The sequence below is a fragment of the Pseudonaja textilis genome, chromosome 1 (assembly GCF_049901715.1).
Source record: "Pseudonaja textilis isolate UNSWEBS1 chromosome 1, rPseTex1.2, whole genome shotgun sequence".
NCBI classification, from domain to species: domain Eukaryota; kingdom Metazoa; phylum Chordata; class Lepidosauria; order Squamata; family Elapidae; genus Pseudonaja; species Pseudonaja textilis.
This window is the reverse complement of record NC_141990.1, coordinates 59,887,564-59,909,119: the sequence shown is the minus strand read 5'-3', so window position 1 is coordinate 59,909,119 and position 21,556 is coordinate 59,887,564. Positions and strand designations below refer to the sequence as shown.

The window sequence follows — 21,556 nt, the reverse complement described above, 5'->3', positions numbered from 1 at the left end:
AATTCTGACTCATAGAAATGCTAGTTTAAGTCGCTCATTTGTTTTTGCTTAACTTGTACTAGTAATAAAAAGGTAAACCCAAATCAGGATAGCCTTCTGAACCAGAACACTTAATTTGCTCTCAGTTTAGTCCTCCTCCTAAAAAGTTAGGTCATTACTAACCATGGCTTGTTAGATTTGTACATAATGCTAAACCATGACTGAAACTGGCTACCCCCTCTAGCAGAAGGACTAACAGTGAGAGCACTCAGACATGCACCACCATAAAATCCATACATTATCAATATATTACTTGATGTGATTTTGTAATCAACTAATTTTTAGTATTGTTTTATTATAATACAGTTCCACTACAGAAATTAGCTGTTATGTGATCCTGTTTCAAAAGGAGACTGGCTAAAGAGTCACTTTCTCACATTTTCTCTATTCAAAAAGATCATTCCTGGTTGATGATTCTTAATCTTCAAGTGTTTGGAAACAGAGAAAAGATGTATCCTAAGATGTGCATGTTCCAGATTCCATAGCTATGTATTAGGGCACCTAGTGTGAATGCAGTTGATATCAACTTCAGAATATGACATTTTGGAAATCTAAAATTTCAGAGAACTGCTGCCCAATATTGGGACAGTATTAAAGTAGATAGTCCAATTTGATAAATGATAACCTATGTTCCTAGATTATGACTAATATATGTTGTGCTGATTTTTGAAGCTTTTATTTCTTCTGTTTTCAGATTCTTCCGCCACAAGCAGCAGCGAATCTGATAGTGAGAACAGTGGGAGGCGACCTACTCTTAGCACTTTCAGCAATAAATTCAGTGCAGATTCCCTTGTGGAGGGCACATCTTCCCGCTACTCTATGTACAGCAGTGTGTCCCAGAAGCTCATGGTGGGTCAGAGTACCTCTTACTGTGTAGGATCTGTCAGCTTGGTCCTCAGAGTACAACTAGAGTGTATCATTCTTCATTTGTTAGGGTATCTTTGGATCCATTGATTCCTGATTTTCAACACTACTAAGACACATGTTTATATTCTTGGAATGTCACAGTAACATAATAGCCTCTTAATGGAGCTTCCTTAATCTTCTGTCATTTAGTTATATGTTGCTGGTCTTTCCCTGATTTTCTTACATCTTCAACCACCACAGAGTCTGCAATCAGTAGCATATCAGGACTAAAATAGTTTAAGCTTCTATTATTCAGAACCTAGTAGTTATCCTTTTCTGATTATCTCCAGGAACTAGCAGTTTGATATGAGCTCATTTGTTTTCACATTCAAGCATTTTGAGACTTGGTGCAATCCCTGTGGAATAAGCTTCTAGTTCCATTATACAGATAGTCCTCAATTTATGACCACATTTGAACCCAAAATTTACGTTGCTAAGTGAGAACTTTGTTAAGTGAGTTTTGCCCTGTTTTATGACTTTTCTGGTCATGTTTATTAAGTGAATCACTACAGTTGCTAAATTAGTAACATGGTTGTTAAATGAATTAAACTTCCCCATTGACTTTGCTTGTCAGAAGGTCACAAAAGGGGATCACATGACTCTGGGACACAGCAATCGTCATAAATGTGAGTCAGTTGTCAAACATCTGAATGTAAATCATGTAACCCTGGGGATGCTGCAATGGTCATAAGTGTGAAAAAAATGGTCATAAATCACTTTTCCACTGCTGTTGTAATTTCAAACAGTTATTAAGTGAACTGTTATAAGTCGAGGGCTACCTGTACTTGAAGTGTAATAAGGGGATTTCTAATGAATTCAGAATTTTCTTTTTTCAGTTCAGCACACTGAACTGGCTTCCCTTTCATATTTTTTGCCCTAATTTTCAAATAATTTAAATTGACTTGTTGCTTAATTTGTTGGGTTGTTTTATAATATTTAAATTAATTTTTGAAAATTATATTTTTTAGATATTATAGAACTTATTTATCTTTTACACAGACTGTACGTCATCCTTTAAAAGGATGCCTTATAACCAAAATATGTGCATTAAAAAAGTTTTAAAAAGCAAAGCATAATTGAGGGCTTAGGAGCAAGATTACTTTGGATAGGATTTTTAGTATCTCTTAGGAGAAAATTAAGTGATAATCTTGAACATCTATGTGCTACGTACATTATCAGTATGTATTTAACTCTATATTAATATTCAAGTGGGCATGGATTAGACATGAACTGAGTTTAGCTGTATGATTTTAATATTTTAATTAGTAGTGTCATCTTTTACAAACTAAATGATCACAGAACAATCTGAATGATAGAAGTACAGATGCATTCCTAGTTCAGTGAATCCTTAAAGATAAATGAAATACCTTATTTTAGGACCTTTGGCAATGTATTTCCTATAAATATGCATGCCTGTATGTAACACATTTTTATGTATGTGGTGTATGTATGTGGTGCCTGAAAATATTGTGTTTACATGACCTTTTTGAAATATAGGATATTTTCTTTTAGGCAAGTACTAAAAATCTTAAGTGCAAAACAAGTCTGTTTTATGAGAAAGTCAGATGTGATATTTCAAACATTACAAAAAGTAATATTTTCATACTAAATGTAGTATATTTTTAATAAATATTTTAGTGTGTTAGGCACGTCTGTGTTGATAATTGGTAGAAAATGAGCCCTGAACTTCCCAAAAGCCATAGTTACTTTGCATCTTCAATATAATCACTGTGTTTAAAAAGCTAGGGTTTAGTCAGTGATGGGGAACAGCTTTATTAGGATTCTTTATGCAAATTGGGATTTGTACAGTCATGGTTGCTTAAACAAACTAGAATGAGTCTTTGAAGATGAGTAAAGAAATAATAGTTTTCTTTTATTTTTTCTCTCTCCTGGTAGTCAGTATCAAAGTGTTTTCGTTAACTGTAAATGATAGTTTTACTTGTCTTTGTGAATATTTTCTCTTTATGGTATAATTTTGTTTAAAAAAAAATATTTTAAAAAAATTGATCCAAGGAAGTACATCAGATTTCCAGTGTTTTAATGTAGTAAATCTGGCAGCTAACAGCACACATGTATATAAGAAATTAGGTTTTACTATTATCTTGAGAAAAATGGGCAACAAAGCAATAAAGCTACATTAGTATTAGTTGTTAAATACTGTTTTATAATGTTTCCAATTTCCTCAGAAAATTATCATTGGAGATGACAAACGTAGCATTGATTTCATATGTACTATTTGATTACAACCTTGCCAACATAATGTTTGATTAACATAGTGCAGTTTAAATATGGATAGAGTTAGAGATTTGGATTTTCTGGAAGATTTTGAATTGGAAAATTTGAATCTGGAAAATGTTCTTATTGAAATGGCTATGATTTAAATTAGCACATTCATTTTCAGTTTCATAATCGGCAAAAGTATTTGAGCTACATTATTTGATGTAAAAAATTAGCATTAGCTTATTTCACTGAGGTGTGACTGTTACAGTTTGAGAAACGAAAAGCTTTAATATAGGAAGAAAATATATTTTTCATTGAAACTAAGGTTGGACAATAGGCAAATCAAATAGAATGCAATAAATTCACCTGAAATGGAAAGTCACCCTACTTGTATCTTTCTGGACCATAGCATTATTTGCTTTAATTATTTCTTGATTACTTTTTGAAATAGATTTAAAAGGATTTTTCAGTTTGCGAAACACTCATTTATGATTATGTTTAAAGGGTGGTAGCTGAGTCTGTGTATTTGTTAGGGTTTTAAAAGATAGTTCTGGATTTTATATAGGATATGGGTCTTTATGGTCCCTTACACAAGATGGCCATTTTGTTCTTTATGTGTGATTTGACATATGGAAGTCATATTGTCATCTCTCTGGATAAAAATATTGTTTTCAAGAAGAAACTCAGCACTGAAGGAAGACAAGTGAACATAGTTAAATGAAGATGCCTCACAAATATAGTAAGAAATAACTTATGTGTTCTCTGGAGGTTGCTTATTTGTAATAGATTTATTTCATCAATTTTTTTCTTGCTTCATTTTCTAGGTACAATTTTCCTCTTGGTTAATTTGAATATATTTGAAAGGAGAATCTGGAAATCTTCTGTAAAATACATATTTTTAATCAGGCAGACCAGTGCTCTTTGCTGAAAAGTAGCAGGAGGATATAAACTAACTTTTCTATTATCTTGTAGGCTAAAATGGGCTTTCGAGAAGGTGAAGGTCTTGGCAGATATGGCCAGGGAAGGCAAGAGATTGTGGAGGCCTCACAACAAAAAGGAAGACGTGGATTGGGACTCATTCTGAAAGGATTTGATGGAGAGATGAACATCAACTGGCAAGATGAGCCAGAGGTAATTACATTTCCTTTCAATCTCCTGATATTTTGTTCTCAGAATGTCCTATTGTGAAGAGGTATGATAGATATTTTCCTTTGCACTACTGGCTCAGGTAAGGTTCATTTTAAAAATCCTCAATGAAGGATTTACTGCCTGAAATCAGACACTAATTTCTATTCTTGCATGAGAAGAATGTTTCGATACCTATAATAATAGTAAGAAATTACTCTGATTCTCTCCGAGCATTTTAGTAAAAATTGGATTGCGGTTGGTTTTCTGATATATGAGTGTACACTGAGCCAGATTTATTATACTTATAGGCTCTCTTTTGAAACCACCTTTCTTTTGTGCACAGGCTAGTGCTTATGAGCAAGTGGACTGGTGTCCAGAATGTACCACAGAAATTCCAGATGCTGAAGAAATGAAGGATTGGATGACGATCGGAAAGGTATTGTACAACAAAGGAAATAATCCCCATCAAATCTTTATTGTTGATGTCTATTGAAAAACAAAGTAAAAATATTGTAGATAAAGAGATTTATAATAGATAACAGATAATCAGAGTTGGAAGGGACCTTATAGATCATTTAGTCCAACCTCCCGCCCAAGCGGGAGACCCTACACCATTTCTGACAAATGGCAGTCCAATCTCTTCTTGAAAGTCTCAAGTGATGGCGCTCCCACAATTTCCAAGGGCAAGCTGTTCCATTGGTTGACTGTTCTCACTGTCAGAAAGTTTCTCCTTATTTCCAGGTTAAATCTCTCCTTGTTCAGTTTCCATCCATTATTCCTTGTCTGGCCTACAGGCGCTTTAGAAAATAGCTTGACCCCCTTCCTCCCTGTTGCAACCCCTCAAATATTGGAAGACTGCTATCATGTCTCCCCTGGTCCTTCTCTTCATTAGACTAGCCAAGCCCAGTTCCTGTAACCGTTCTTCATATGCCTCAGTCTCCAATCCCTAATCATCCTGGTTGTTCTTCTCTGTACTTTTTTTAGAGTCTCAACATCTTTTTTATAATGTGGTGACCAAAACTGGATGTGTACTCTAGGTGTGGTCTTACTAAGGCTTTATAGAATGGTATTAGTACCTCACTTGATCTCGATTGTATCCCTTTGTTAATGCAACTAAACAGTAGGATTGCATTAGCTTTTTTTGGCTGCTGCTGCACACTGCTGGCTCATATTTAGCTGGTTGTCCACAAAGACTGCCAAGATCCCTCTCACAGGTATAAATCAGAAGTAATAAAAAAGTTCTAAGAAAGAGAAAATATGTTAATGTATTATGAAGATTGTTGAATAGGGACTGCAAAATTGCTAGAACATTTATAATACACAGATGCTAAAATATTTATTTTTTGGTTCAATGATTTTTTTTAAACTACTGAAAGATCACTTGAGATAAAGAAATTGATCTGCTGAAAAGCATAGCCCTAGGAATAAAAGAGTGATAGATAAATGGATAATTTGTGTTAATTTTGATCAATGACAACATAACATGAGTGTACATTTCTTTACTTGCTTAGATAAACAAAAAAAATAAATAAATGCTGAATTGGTTAAGAGTGAAAAAGTGCTAGTTAAAATTAAAAAAAGTGGCCAAGTATGCTAAAAGATACCTCAGGTGGAAAATTATAGTCTTAAACTTCACCTAATGAATTAAAGTTTTATTAAATTTAATTGAAACTATGAAAGCATATTAAAATAATAAATTTAATAACTTTAAATCTAAGTAGAATATCTTGATCTTTTTAACCTTTTAATACAACTACTGACTTACACTTCACATCTTAGTACATGATTTTAATGAAATCCTATTTAAATGAATTTCCACTGAAGGTTCCCCCTCATATTTTAATTCTATTCTTTCGGGGTGTCGTACATAGTTCCATTTTTATTTTTACATCTAGTTCATGTTTGTCAAGTGAACTTTGTAGCCATTGGACTGAGAATCCATAAGGCCTGGAAAGCAAGTATAATTCTTTAAGGTTATTTTATGAAAACTATCTGTAAAAACAAAATTGTTTTATTTTCTTATGTGCCAAAGAAGCCTTGTGGATATTTTTTGTGTGGCTGGGATACATATTCATGCATTTTGCTTGGGAGGCCCTTCTCAGCTTGTACTCCCTGTGAAATAAGCAGGTTGATGCACTTGAGTGTGTGACTGGCTGGCCTTGTTTGTCAGTTTCAAATTATATAATAGTGCCTCTTCACTCCTCTGATTACTGTATTTGTGAAAGCTTGAATAATTTGACAAGCTGTTCAAACACAACAATAGGAAATTACATTTGCTCCAGTTATGTTCTCATTTTTTAGAATTGCCATTTGTCTGTCTGGCATAGACCACTGCTCTTCAATATTTACATGTTCTAAAAAGTGTCAGCGTAACTAAGAATGTAAGCAATAGCAGAGAGATGAATAGTTTTTTTCCCCCTCCATTGGATATTGGCATATTGTTAAAAGATGTGCTGACTACTGCTGAGATACTATATTCTTGGGGGAGTTCATATAAGCTTGCTTTCTCCATGTTGCTCAGACTAAAAATATACCAGTGAATGCAGGATATGAAGAGCAGGAGAGGGCTGGCACTTCCAAATTGGGAGTTGTATTATAGTGCAGCCTTTTTAGTATGGTTGAAGGAATGGGTGAATTTAACCAATAAGAGAATGTTATTCTTCGAAGGCCATGACTTGCAGAGGGGGTGGCATGCTTTTTTATGGGACGTAGGGAAAACTAGCCAGAAATATTTTCACAGACATCTAATCAGAGACTCATTATTAACTAATAATTGGAAGAAAATACGGAAAAAACACTATTTAAAAATACCAATTTGGATTTCAACAATGGAGGCGATGATTCACCCAAATAATCTGGATATCACTAAAATGATTAAATATAAGGACCTTATTGGATACGCAAGGAAATTTGAAATCATGGCAAGAACTTCAAGAGCAGGGACTAAAAATTGATCAGTGGGCATATCTTCAAATTCAAAGTAGATATAAACAGGACAAGAAAGAATTTGGAATTAACAATAAACTCCAGCAATTAGATAAAATTTTATTAGGATCAGGCAAAAAAAATATAACAAAATTTTATAATTATTTATTAGAAGTAGAATTAGAAGAAGAAATTTTAAAAGGGAACATGATAGCCTGGAGTAGGAATATAGGACGTAGCATCACCATAACAGAATGGGAAAAGGTAATAAAATAATAAAATTACAAAATCGGTAGCATATAAAGAAAATGTCTATAAAATGTTTTATAGATGGCACCTTCCTCCTTCGAGATTAAGTGAAGATGCACCCCAATATGAGTCTGAATTGCTGGAAATGCAAAAATAAAGAGGGAACTCTTTTCCATTTGTGGTGGTCCTGTACAGAAGCTCAAAAATATTGGCAGAAAATTAGAAATTGGCTGGAAGAAATGACAAGAGAACAGATCGAATTCAAACCAGAGTCCTTTCTGTTAGGGATCTTTGATAAACAAATATCGAAAAAGTGAAATATATAATAATACACATTTTGACAGCGGCCAGATTGGCTTTTGCACAAAGTTGGAAGCAGCCTCATGTTCCATCAGAGGAGATGATTATTCAAAAAATTTCAAGTTGTGCAGAAATGGACAAATTAACCTTGGCATTAAAAAGTAAAGACACTTCAATATACTACAACAGCTGGAACTGCTGGTACAAATGGATAGACCAAAGATAGACTTCACACTAAAAGGCAAAAGAGGATAGGATAGATCCATAGTAGTGATATATATGTAAGGATTTGGTGTGTGTATATGGCATAAAATAAGGATAAAAAAGAGGTCTTATAAACTGTTGAAGATGATAATGTTTTTAATTGTTTTCTATTTTTTTTTTCAATTTTCTTCTTCCTTCTTTTTCTCTCTTTCATTTATGTATGTGTTGTTGGTTTGTTTTAATTTTAAAATCAATAAAATTTACACACACACACACACACACACACCAGTGAATGGATCTTACAGTGAATGGATCTGTCATTGTTCATATACTGAAAAATACAGTTAAGATAGACTCCTTGTTCCCATATCTGTAAGTTCCATATTTTCTATTATAAGGAAATAAATGATGATGATGATGAAGAAGATGATGATAATGAAAACAATGTATTAAAACTATATGCTGCCCAACTCCCCAAAAGTCTTGGAGATGTTGATATAGACTATTAGTATTGTGTCTGTAAAGAGTTTTTACTATAAGATAGAACAATGGGCTTGAATTTCAGCTGTCTATGCATTGATCTTGGTATAAAATGAATATTTTGTTAGCCTTGTGTATGTTAGATGAATCTATGTATAGTCTTAATAAATTGTCCATGTTGCTCTCAGAATTCTATGGAGTAGAATTTTGAGACCATACCAGGGAATGGGCTTTGCAGGTGGAATAAGGAACGCTTCTATTCCAATTCAGCTGCTATAAGTCATTGTGTTGTTGTGAAATTACTAATAGGACATGAAACTTTAAAAATATACTTTTTAAGAGTCAGCTTCATACATGGACATTTTCAGTTAGCAAAGATAATTTTAGAGTATCATAAGATTCCCTGCTCCCTGCCCCACAAAGCTTTACTTTTTTGCATCCATTTATCCCAAAAGTTTGGGCTCCCCACAATGGTTTTTATAGGAAGATTGTTTGTGAGATTAAGCATCTCTTTCTGATCATGTGCTGCAAAATCAGGAACAGGCCAATGCACTGATGGTGATGAGGTTGTGAGACTACGTCAGGGTGAGGCAGGGCTTCCTTTCCTCATGCTGAATGGCTGAACATTTCTTATTTGCAAGCACTCCAAACTCCCCAGGGGCCTAAAATGTGTACATTGTCTTAATGGGTTTTACATTATTTGTAAATCGTTCTTTCACTGTTTTGGTTCAGTCTTAAATTTTATTAACAATATCATATCCTTTTTAAAAAATGGTGATGATATTATTAGGGTTCTGTAATAATTCAGATTCAAATGGGAAACGATGATTCATGCAAGTTGCATCACTGGTTAAAGAAGGGAGTATCTTCTCCTGGGCTTAGGCTGCTGCTGCCAGAAATCCTGGGAAGAGAAACATTTGATATAAGAAGCACTGTCATATACAATGTGCAGGTCCTTCAGTTCTGAATCACATTTTCTTCTTTTGAGTTGGGATTGTTACACAGTCTTGGACTTAAGACAAATGCATTGCATATATTGATTCATTTTCCCCACATTTTGTTTTATAGAGGAAACTGGTGATTGATGATGAAACGGAATTCTGTGGAAAAGAACTCTTACAAAGCATGCTCCAGTGCAAGGTGAGTTTCATCTCCTGGAACCACAACAGGCCTGTCAGTAAAAGGAGAAATTACCAGTGCAATGCAAAAGCAGAAAAATCTGAGGGCTGATGGTTTTGAGACATTTAGAAAAGAGTAGCTTCCAGTAACATGAAGGCTTAATTTGGAGCAGTTGTTTTAGATGAACAATCTTAAATTTACCTATGTTTCAGCATAGTTTCCACCCTGAAAATGGAGTAATTATGCTAACAAACAGAATATATGAATTGTCTTACCCTCTTTGAATGAAGCTGGTTTGACTTTTACAGAAGAATGCATTCGGTCAGTGAAATCTCTTGAGGATGTCACTCTGATAATGTTGAAGTGGGTGCTCCTAAAGAAGAGTTTGGACCAGTCTAAACATAGAGCAGGGATATCACTAAGATGGTATCATGTGGAAACCTGAGGGGGGGGGGGGCACTCAAGCACTATTCATAGTAATGTTGCCAACTGCTGCTGACCCAGAATGGGGGGTTCCAATGCCAAGCAGACTGACCATCTTTCCCTACACCACTTCTATGATGGCATAATAAATTTTGTCCCCAGAGTAACTATCCCAAAGATTGTCGATATGTACTTTCTGAGCTAGAGATAGTGGATCTCTGTGAATTCATTGAGAAAAATGTGCAGAACAGGATTATTGGTCATTTTACTTCCCATCAGTGGTCCTGTCCTATTTTTGAATAATATATTTTCAAAGGAGAGCTGCTTCTTTGTAATGACTATATCTAAATCACATAATTGTGTGCAACCAACTTCTCTCCTGCTGATCTTGGATCTCATACAATAATTATTCTCTGCCACTGTCATCACCATACTGGAGCTTTAAGGAGTGCGCTGTGTGATCTAGATCAAGAAAGGGGATTATCATCTTGCAGACCAGTTTTAGCCATTTCAAATACTTGGTCATGCCATTCAGACTCTGAAAATCCAGATGGTCGTCCAGCTTTTCATGAAATCTTCAGATAGCGATTATTTGCTTGAGCAACATCTTGATCTGCTCCAGGGTACCACAGGAATATATGTCAAATTTATCCTGCAGTGCCTCCAAAAGTATTGTCTATATTCGAAGCTGGAAAGTGCACATTTTATCTCATCAAGATAGAACTCTTGGGCTATTTCATTTTCACCTGAAGGCCTGAGCATAGATCCTATCAAGGTTCAAGTAAACCAAGTAACAAAGTAATAAAGCTCTCACATGATGAAGAAGATGTGCAGTGGTTCCTAGATTTTGCAAACTTCTTTTACAAGTTTATTTCTGCTTTCTTGCATATCATTACTCCCTTCTCTGGGCTACTGTGAAATAAAGAGCCATTCCAATAAGGTTTTCCAATAACAAGATGTTTGTATCTGTACTCCTTCAGCACCCAAACCCCAGGATAAAAATAGTATAAAATGCTATCTTTATAGTGCCTGCCCCTAACATTGCTCTTGCAGGTCACAACGCCAACTCAAATCATCTCTGCTCTGCTCTGCTCCTTTTACTTTGGGAGGTTAACTGCAGATGAAATCCGTGACACCATATTGGAAGAGCTGATCATTCTCAGGAGTGCTTTCAAGGTTTGGAAGTAACATCTGAAGGCACACAGTGTATCCAATACACACCAGAACTTGGAGAACCTGGAGCAACTATGCACAGCCTGGCAACTCAGTTATTGCCAGGCTTGATGGTCTGTTTTAGTCTCACGCCTCAACTTTGTGATCTATGTGTCCCAGCCTCATGCAAATGGGAAGATGCCTTGTCCAGGCTCTCAAGTGATGGAGCAGATGCCCTTCACAGCCACAATTTTTCAGCTAGAAAACTTTGCAGCTATTTTGGAGTCACTTCCCTGACAGCACATATTTGAAACCTGCAGGGAAGAAACCATTTCACTCTGGCTCAGTTTTAGCACACCAGTGCAACCTGGACCAGTCCAAGATACCTCTATTTAAGTCTGAGAATGGCTTCTTGCATTATCATGGTCACCCTTATTTGCCTTTGGTGGAATTATGAGCGGAAATGCTACACGTGGCACACAAGACAGCTGTGGCAGGACATGTTGGATTTATAAGACCCTAGGTCTAACCATCCAGGATATTTGGTAATTGTGTACCAAATTTGAGGTGTACGTGTAACTACCTGCCATTTTGTAGGCCTCCACTGTCAAGCAGTGTCATCTCTGAAAGTTGAGATCCGGCTATGGAAGAAAAACCTGCTTTTTTGAGGTTGCACATGAAAATTGGCAGCATGATACAGTGGGCCATTTTTGTTCCTGGCACACTCCTCACTAGCAAGCATCCCCTTCCATAACACACCCATCCTGTCTTTCATAGCTTCCCCCTGACCCCAGCCCAGGTTTCCTTGCCTACTTGTGCACCCTCTTAGTGCTCTGCTCTTTTTTTTCTGTTATTGTAGCCAATCTCAAAGTATTTTTAGCAATTCTCTGGAGTTGAATTTTTTTTGGTCTTGTCTACTTAATGAAGCTTACATTCTGATTAAAGAATGATTTAATTGTTCCATTGCTAATTGTTCCCCCCTAATTGGGTTCTGTAAAGTAAAATAAAGTTCCAAGTATGGAATAGCAAAATGTTCTATTTAAGTGTCCTCCCCCATTTAGATTAGATTTTCTAATTTCTTTCTGCAGACTATTTTTGATGTGCTGGATGGAGTGGAGATGCGCCGAGCTCGTACAAGATCCAATCCCTATGAGATGATCCGCGGAGCCTTCTTCCTAAACAGGTCAGAGAATAGAGTACACTTTGGGACATATCTGGTCAGTTAAGGGCAAACTCTTAACAAGTGCCCATCTTACACTTACAGAGCTGCAATGAAGATGGCAAACATAGATTATGTCTTCGACCACATGTTTACAAACCCAAAGGATTCTCGTGGGGTGAGGGTTTTCATTTATTTGTGTATCTCTGGTGCCTTTTCAGAATGGGAAAAGTGAGTAGGAAAATCTTTAGAGCTTTATTGAAATGATAGTTGATTAAGCACCTCAAGAACTAAGCAATTTAACAGATTGATATCAGCAACTGTTTACTTGGGAGATTGATTTAGTTGCGCTGATTGAATTTTTATCTTTTCTGTTTGCAGAAACCACTAATTAAAGAGAGTTCTGCTGAGCTGCTGTATTTTGCTGATGTATGTGCTGGCCCCGGTGGTTTCTCAGAATATGTCCTCTGGAGGAAGAAGTGGCATGCAAAAGGTTTTGGGATGACCTTAAAAGGACCAAATGATTTCAAATTGGAGGATTTCTATGCTGCATCTAGTGAGCTTTTTGAGCCTTACTATGGTAAGCACACAAATTGTTTTCGTTTTAGAAAATACTACCCTCAATGGATGCATGGTTTTCTGCAAGAACGTTAATTATCTAAGAATAGGAAAAACCGGCAGTATTGGGATAAGAAAAATGCCTTTCCTTTTACTAAACAACCTTCTAAAATATTTCCTGCTGAAAGTTAGGTAATTACAGGTTTTTTAAAAAATGATTCTTTGTAAGTATTAATTTCAAAATCAAAATCCTTGTTTTCCCACTTAGGTGAAGGGGGTATTGAGGGAGATGGCGACATCACCCGTCCTGAGAACATATCTGCCTTTCAGCAGTTTGTGCTGGACAACACAGATCAGAAGGGGGTGCATTTCTTAATGGCCGATGGGGTACGTTGTTTTTTTCTTTTCCTTTTATCCTGTGGGCATTATCTGCAGCTTCTCTTTCATAGCATGCTATGACATGCAGTCAAATTAGGAAAATAATCATAATGCTAGCTTGCCTTTGCAGCTACTTCATGGATCGTTCTGTTTTATCCTGGAACTGGATTAATGAACTGTGTGGAAAGGAAAAATGTGTGTGTGTGTGTGTGTGTGTGTGTGTATGCACACACATGTTCACTGAATGTCACCAAATTGTTTGTTACAGATGTCCTTGAGAAAGTAACACTTCAATGTAACTATATTGCTGATCTTGTTGAGTGTAGATACGAAACCTTTATTTGCAGTTAATAAACCATATTTTTATGTCTTAAGTGAAGCAAAACACTTCAAAAAATACATTTTGTTCAAGAGAAGGACGTTTTGTGAAAGGTCTGAGATATAGTTGACAAATTTTATCTAGCTGCTATAATTACCTTTGAATTGAACTTGATTCCTGGGATTATATGGACAACTGTGCATAGTCAATCTATCCCAGAGGGATATGCCTTTATTTAATAACGCATCAAACTCTGGAATCAAGAGCCTGTGAAACTCAATGAAAAGTCAATTATCATTTCCCATTAATGTCCAAGTTCCAAAGGACTCTCTAGTGATAACAGGAATCTGAACTCCATTCTTTTCCTTTCCATAAATGCCTCAAGTGTACAAGACCTGAGTGCTGCTGCCCTCCGTCAGAATAACCTTGGCCATTGACCTAGTCATCGAAAACCAAAACAATAGACTAGCAGTGGTTCCTTAAAAATTATTATAAAATAACCCCTGATCTACATATGGGCAGCAACTCCCAGAATGTTCAGTGAGTATTGCCAATACGATTATACAGAAAAATGAGGTAAAATTATCCTTTATGCCAGCAACTGGGCTGTGCAAACAAGCAAAGCCCCCTCTGTGGGATGCAGGCAGCATACAAAACTATACCCTCTCCGGTCCACGGAAAAACCTTTCTCCATGGAACAGGTCCCTGGTGCCCAAAAGGGCGGGGGGGGCACTGCTTTAGACAGATGATGCCTATCAGCTTATAAACAGAGAGAAGATACTTCACTACTGCTTTTATTTTCTCTTGTCTCCCTCCTCCCCAAATCTACATATCTCAGTTGTCATTTGGTGCTATAATAATTGAAGGGAGCAGAAAGGCAACAAGCATAATCTTCTGTGGTTGGTGTTGGTAAGAGATAGATGAGAAAGTGGCAGCAATGTTTTGCCCGGCCAAGGTGAAGCTTGGCACTCCAGAGAAGGACAGATTAGTACTGATGGTGGATTGGTTGGAAGATAGCACTAAAAAACCTGAAGAGCCATTATTTTTTAATCATATAGATGGTGATATTAAACCATTGTGCATTTAACCTTGTGCGTTTCAGGGCTTCTCAGTAGAAGGACAGGAAAACATCCAAGAGATCCTAAGCAAGCAGCTGACACTTTGTCAATTCCTCACAGGACTCTCTGTTATACGGACAGGTGCTGTCCCATTTTGCCTTACCTTTATATTTTATCCTCCTCTGTGATTTTGGTGTTAGATATTCTCCAGTCTGCCTTGTCTTTCTCTGTTTATGAAGCATTTCCTTTGAAAATATTTATGCAAGTTTTGGACTATAAGTGACAAGGTTCTCCAGTTTGGGCTGTTTTAGTTTTTTTATTTTATTTTTTGTAATTGTGAATTGCTGTTTTTAAAATGTGTTTAGATATATGTAGATATTCTTGTAGCAGGATAATAGAGGCCTTTATAGTAATAGCATTACATGGATGTATTGTGGGGTGTCCATAACTACTTATGCCCTTGCAAGCTGGACAATTTGTAGCTTCTGAATGCATTCAAAGGTAGCCCCATGTAGAGTGCATTGCAGTAATCTGAATAAGATATGCCTGAACAGGCTTTCATGAAACAAGAAAGAGCACAATTAGAATTAGATGGATTTGTGCAACCCTGGCCATGACTGGTCACCATATCATCAAGTTCTTCAGAGTTTAGTTTTTCAAGATGTCTGTTGGTAAGGCTTTACTGCTATGATGAATTATGTAGCTAATAAAGCTTGGGACAGAATGAGAAAACATACACTTGGTTCTTTGATGAGCACAGATTCATTAAGGAGCTACAGCCAAAGCATTCTTCTGTCTTGGTTTCATTTATGTTTCAGAAAGATAAACTCAATTTCTGGATGGAAAGATAGAATATAAAGTAGTATGCATTTTTTCCTTTTGATTGTTTTTTTTTCTCCAGGAGGGCACTTTATCTGCAAAACCTTTGACTTATTCACACCATTCAGTGTTGGCCTTGTGTATTTGTTGTATTGCTGCTTTGAATGTGTATCAATCTTCAAACCTGTGACAAGCCGTCCTGCCAATTCAGAAAGGTGAGATGTGAGAAATGCGAAGACAATTAATCGGCTTGAATGAGGAAACAGTGATAAAAGATTTGATGTAGTTGCAATCTTGACACATGTTTTATGACTGATTTTGGTTGTGAATTTCCCATTCTTGGAATCAGAGAAAGAACCATATAAGATAGTTGGGGGAAGGCAAAGGGCACTGGATAAAAGTTTGTTCTGTTTGCCACCAGACTATGTTTGATCTTTTCTTTTTGCTTTTTTAACACACACACACACACACACACACACACACACACACACACATTTGTTTTCTTAAGTTTTCGCGGGTACTTACATGTATGTTATTCAGCTTTGTTCGGGTATTTTCCCACGTCATCGTAGTTGTGCTTTTAAAGTTGTAGCAACGTTTCGGCTGAATCTCATCTGCCATCATCAGGCTTCAGAAAATAAATATATATATATATAAGTAATCATTTAGGAAATGTTTGAATTAGCTACAATAGCTTAACATTGGTGGCATATTAAAGTATGAATGGGACAAAGTTACCATAATCAACAATTAATAGAGCTCACAGTTAGTTCCTGCAGTTTCTTTTCTGTCACCTGCAAATAGTTTGGAAAAATAGCAATGTCAGGGAAAGTCTTGGATGATTCTGGAGCTATTGTCCTTCAAAAACCCTAGACTACAAGAAATACCTTTCTAATAGCATGATTTATGTTTCTTCAGAAACATATATGCATGAGTTTCCCTTATAATCTAGCAAAAGGTATTAGTCATTTTGCAAAAACCTCAAACCCACACAGAACAAGGAAGAAAGTCTTTTGTGCCTCTACAGGTATGTGGTATGCCGTGGCTTAAAAGCTGGAATCGAAGAAGTGAGAGACTATCTTTTCACAGTGAACATCAAAATCAACCAACTACGCAACTCTGACCAAGATGTTAATCTTGTTGTTCCTTTGGAAGTAATCAGAGACGATCATGATTTCTATCACTACATGATCCGCTCAAATGAAAGGTGAGTTAATACATTGAGAGAGAGAAAAACATATCTGCAGGAAAAATAAAGGATTTGCCTTTGGATAGTGGCACTCTTTTTGTTAGTGATTTTACCAAGTTATTTTTACTATCTGAAAATTATCAATCACTTCACTGAATATCTTTTTAAATTTAATGGTTTGCATAAGACCCTACCTTATAAGATACTTTTTTTCTTTTTTCATCCATGTGTTTATTGTTAAAATACTGAAATCCAGAGAGGAGAAAAACAAATAATAAAATGCAAAGAAAGGAATATGATATGAAGAAGACTATGTCTGGATTTTAAAACGTAGTAAAAAAAGATAAACACTTTTTAATTACATATTCTCCCATCCCCTTCTATTTATAACCCTAACTGCTGGCCATGAATTAAATAGTAGAACTTTAACCAAGCATTAGTAGATGTTAGTGTCTGTTGGAGCCCTGAAACCATATTCCAGGTATCCAGATCTGCTTTGCTTTGTGACATTTTGTATATAAGTAAGCCCTCCTGCTTGAATAGTTAAACTTCTATTGTGAATATATACTTCCAATTGCAGCATTTTCTCCAATTTTAGTCTTCCATTCTGATATCATAGGCAAGAATTTCCAAGACTCATAATTTTTTTCTTAAACCAAAGAAGCTAAGTCATTGTGTATGTTTGGCAAAAGGCAAGTGGTGAAACAGAATATTATATCCAATTCCTTATCTACTGAGGCCAGGCTTTCCCAAGGTTTGGGGAGGCCAATTGTGTCCCCTATTCTGCAGTGAGTTAGTGCACACTTTGAAAACGATTTGAAAGAACTACTTCAAACACCCTTCTGTACTATGAGAATAGACACTTCATTTTTCTATTCTTCTGTGTTAAAGTAGCCAAGACTTCTTTTGTGCTTCTGTGATATCCGAATGTGATATCCGAAAGAGAGGTTCTATTTTAATGAATAACAGTGAAGTGCTACTATTTTGCTGCCTGAAGCATTGGTTTCAGATTTTGGGAGGGGTAGGCATCCCTGTTGTGCAAATGAAACAAACGAAATGTTAAAAAGTTATGATATTTATGTAGTTCAGGGGTATCCAAACTTGACAGCTTTAAGACTTGTGGACTTCAACTCCCAGAATTCTTCCTCCAGACATGTTTGCTCAGGAATTCTGGGAGTTGAAGTCCACAAGTCACACCTATTTAAAATGTGCAGTAATATTATAAATTAGATGCAGTGAAAAATATCATGAGCAAAAAGTGTAAATGAAATGCTCTTCAATTTCTAACAGTACCAGTGCAATATAATTCATTATAATGTAGTACAAATCTACATGTTTTATTTGTGTTCTGCCTCTTTATTTTTTAATTCATATTTTGATTCATAAGACTTCCATTTAACAAGTTACTCTGAATGCTCTAGAATAGACCTGTTTTCTCTTGCAGATTCTGTGCTGTTCAGATTAAAGCCCTGGCCAAAATTCGTGCCTTTGTTCAAGACACGTAAGTAGATTTGATATTTTCCAAGTGTTCTACAAAACTATAGTTAAGGATTTTACTGAAAATTAATGTGTGGATTATTTGACATTCATAGCTAGCCTCATGAATATAATCTTCATTTGTAGTGGTTAGATACAAATTTAGCCATGATATCATTACAGTGGGACTGATTTAGAGTAAATTTAGTAGGATTTTATTATTTTTCAAGTCACTGGGCCCTACCTAGTGTGTTGTCACTAAATTTGTCCTATTGATTTTCCTTCGGTAGAAGCAGTGTTTTTTATGGCCCAAATCTGTAATATGGTAGGTTGGCTTTTTCTTATTTGAGCTACTATAGATTGATTTTTTTTTCAAAAGCAAGAATGCCATATTAGTAGGGAAACAAGTTTATATGTGAGGAAGCCTTGGGTTTCAAAAACTTCAGGTAGTCCTCAAATTACAACCATAATGAAATCTGCTGATTGTTGTCGTAAGTCATGATGGTTATAAAATGTGGCTGTGTTGTCAAGTGTCTGTAGATCAGTCGTGTGTGTGTGTGTGTGTGTGTGTGTGACTGTTGGAAGTTTGAATCTGGGTCGTAAATAGCACCAAGGTAGGTCTGTTGTAATTTTGGGTGCTAATGCGACCGTTGTGAATTGAGTCCACCTGTATTGTTTTTTTTGTGTGTATTATCTATTCATAAGGTCACCCAATTCAAGCAATGTGACTCAATGACTAGATGAACGGTTAGTAATAAGTTATCATTGAGTAGGTGGGGTAAAAAGAATCTCAAGCATCTTTCTGGTGGAAGATTTAGACCCTTTTATATTCTTTTAGGACTTTGAATGAACCACGTCAGGCTGATATCCGAAAAGAATGCCTCCGACTTTGGGGGGTGAGTAAGACAAAGAAGCAAAATATTACACCCACCATATTTTGTGGCTCTCAACTTTCTTGATATAAGAACTAGGATTCTACTCTCCAAATAAGAACATCATATATTCTCTGCCAGAAAAGATGATTTTGTCTTTAGAAGGTCAAGAGGTATGACTCTTCACAACCAATTGAGTCAGTTTTAGTAACATTGCAGGTACAAATTGACCTAGTCTGGTATTATTTAGGTTTTTCTTAAACTAGCTGTATTGTCTTCATCTAATTGACACAATCCTCCTTAATATGTCTGAAACGCAGCTGACAATTACTATTTTACAGATGAAGTCTTATCATTTTACCAGTTATTCTTCTTTTCACTGCTATCACTGCAGAAAAGACTTGGGATGATAACATTTAATCTCTGAATTGAAAATCCTGCTTCTTCCTCGGATGGCAGCTTGTTCTGCTAGTTTCTGTGAGAGTAAAAGAAACCCAGTTCTGTTCATAAAAAACACAGAACCTGGAGATTGCAATTTCTTGTTCCTGGAGCTCTGGTGGGATGGGCACTCATTGTTGAGGAAGAAAGACTACTGACTGGTCCAGTTGACTGGAAGGATGAAGGAGAGAGTTGAAAAACATGTTCCTTGTTTTTTGGAGAAAGGAAACAAGAATAAAATTGCTATCTAAATTATCCCATTATTATAATCACAACAAAACTTTTGGCATCCTGAATGATGCAGGTATTATGATAACAATGTTGTATAGTGTCATTGATCTATAAAAATATAATTATAAGCGAGGAATACAGTGTTTTCTTGAGTAATTATCCCAAAGTTTAAAAATAAATCTTGATATTGTTGTGATATCTCCAAATAGAGAATTTGCAAGCATCTCTGAAACATTTTAGGTTTGGAATCTGTTATGTAAGGGTATTTTGTCAAGTATAAATAAATATTCATTGAAATTACAGAGTAGATAATGCAGCAGAATTAAATATAATTTATTGCTAATAGTTGAAGGGAACTAATAGATTCATTGCAGGTTGGTTTCTCTGCATGGTTCTTGGATTTGGGGGATTTTTATTGCAGCATGTTTTATAGCTAATAATGTATGGTATGAAAAGTATTTTAGTGATTTGAAAAGGAACTCTTATTTTCATTCATGTTTAAATGAATTGCCCAATTCTTTTGGATAATTTCAGGCATGGACAAAGGCCACACAGGTAACTTATTATAATAGAAAATCCCCATTGTTCTTTGTGTGGGATTCATGAAGAAGGAGGATTGAGAAGATAAAAAATATAGGCAGAAAAAGAATATCTGATTTAACAATAATATCTACTAGAATAAAATTGTCTGATATTTTTTCTTTATAGTAAAATGCCTTGCTTTTTTTCTTTGCTTAATATAAAAATCAGGATAATGTAGGCAATTTATCATTTTAAACTAACTAAATTTTTAATCTTTCTAGATTCCAGACCAAGCCCGAATTGCTCCATTCTCTTCTGATCCCTTGTCCAAATTCTATGAACTAACTCAGGTAAGAATTTTTTCCCTGTTTAGTGAGATATTCAGATGACATCCGTGCCCTTTATGGTGCCATTCATAGAAAGCAAAGATTAAAAAAAATCCGCCCAGACTTAATGCTGTTTGGTTAACATTCCTGTAAAGCTGCTGGCTTGAAATGCACTGTGAAAAGCTTTCACTTAATTACTATGGTTAGATGCAATGACTTGAGCCTTTTCTAAAACTATAGGAAAAGGAAAATATAAAGAGGGAACAAGCTTCATGGAAGTTCTTTATGCTAAGATAGCTAGGCTGATAAGCTTTTATCGTGCTGATAGGCTCTGAAGGTAGCACATTGTGCTATTTCAGTACATAAAGCATAGTAATGTATTTTAATGCCAGTTGTAGATTTAGCCCTTTACTTTCTTCAACTTAGTCTCTTTCAGATACTCTCATTATGCTTGGTCAGCTTGCTCAGTAGACGTGACTGATGAAAGTTACAGATCAGATCTCTGGAGGTCACCATATTGAAATAAATCATGGAATTCTCTTTCTTTCTGTCTCTTTCAATTTTTGCTTTAGGGTACTAACATAGAGATCTTTAGTTATAAATCAACTCCTCTCAACTCGAAAACTTTGCACAAAATTCGACCAGTGTTGGACTACAGATGCATGGTATCGGGAAGTGATGATCAGAAGTTCCTTTTATCATTAGGGGTATGTGATAATTAAGCATATTGGTTAATATCAGTAGGTGAAATAGTATATTTTAAATAACATGGAATTTGTTAAGATTAGGTATATTTTTCTTTCTGGCTGTCCAGGTGATCGCCAGGAGTCAACACAAACAAAGTTACCCAGATGGTAGTTTGACTGGTGGTCCTTGTCATTTTGAAGATAAATGAAAACTTTGTTTCATAAATTGATGAAAAGCCTCTTATTTGATCAATGTTTTGTTAAAATAATTAATATTTCTTATGTGAAATTAAATCACATTTTTGGGAATAGTTAGAGAGGCTTGTTAAGTAAACTGAATGTTTATTTTCTTTCCTAATAACATCTCTTTGATATCTTTC

At 35.7% G+C, this 21,556-nt stretch overlaps 2 protein-coding genes across 2 annotated transcripts in view; one reads left to right on the top strand and one right to left on the bottom strand.

The window, feature by feature from the left end:
• CMTR1 (cap methyltransferase 1) overlaps window positions 1-21,556 on the top strand; it is a 39,079-nt gene that overhangs the window by 4,879 nt on the left and 12,644 nt on the right. Inside the window, exons 3-17 of the mRNA XM_026695585.2 lie at window positions 734-888; window positions 4,138-4,296; window positions 4,637-4,729; window positions 9,520-9,591; window positions 12,234-12,328; window positions 12,410-12,482; window positions 12,686-12,884; window positions 13,131-13,249; window positions 14,662-14,758; window positions 15,519-15,651; window positions 16,464-16,643; window positions 18,070-18,126; window positions 18,940-18,997; window positions 20,446-20,514; window positions 21,063-21,197. Of these exons, the coding sequence (XP_026551370.1) occupies window positions 734-888; window positions 4,138-4,296; window positions 4,637-4,729; window positions 9,520-9,591; window positions 12,234-12,328; window positions 12,410-12,482; window positions 12,686-12,884; window positions 13,131-13,249; window positions 14,662-14,758; window positions 15,519-15,651; window positions 16,464-16,643; window positions 18,070-18,126; window positions 18,940-18,997; window positions 20,446-20,514; window positions 21,063-21,197 (1,694 nt within the window). The remainder of the gene's footprint in view (window positions 1-733; window positions 889-4,137; window positions 4,297-4,636; window positions 4,730-9,519; window positions 9,592-12,233; window positions 12,329-12,409; window positions 12,483-12,685; window positions 12,885-13,130; window positions 13,250-14,661; window positions 14,759-15,518; window positions 15,652-16,463; window positions 16,644-18,069; window positions 18,127-18,939; window positions 18,998-20,445; window positions 20,515-21,062; window positions 21,198-21,556) is intronic.
• Window positions 17,683-21,556, bottom strand: part of CCDC167 (coiled-coil domain containing 167) — a 41,483-nt gene continuing 37,609 nt past the window's right edge. The window contains exon 4 of the mRNA XM_087935269.1: window positions 17,683-19,618. Coding sequence (XP_087791395.1) covers window positions 19,563-19,618 — 56 coding nt within the window. The 3' untranslated portion in view covers window positions 17,683-19,562. The remainder of the gene's footprint in view (window positions 19,619-21,556) is intronic.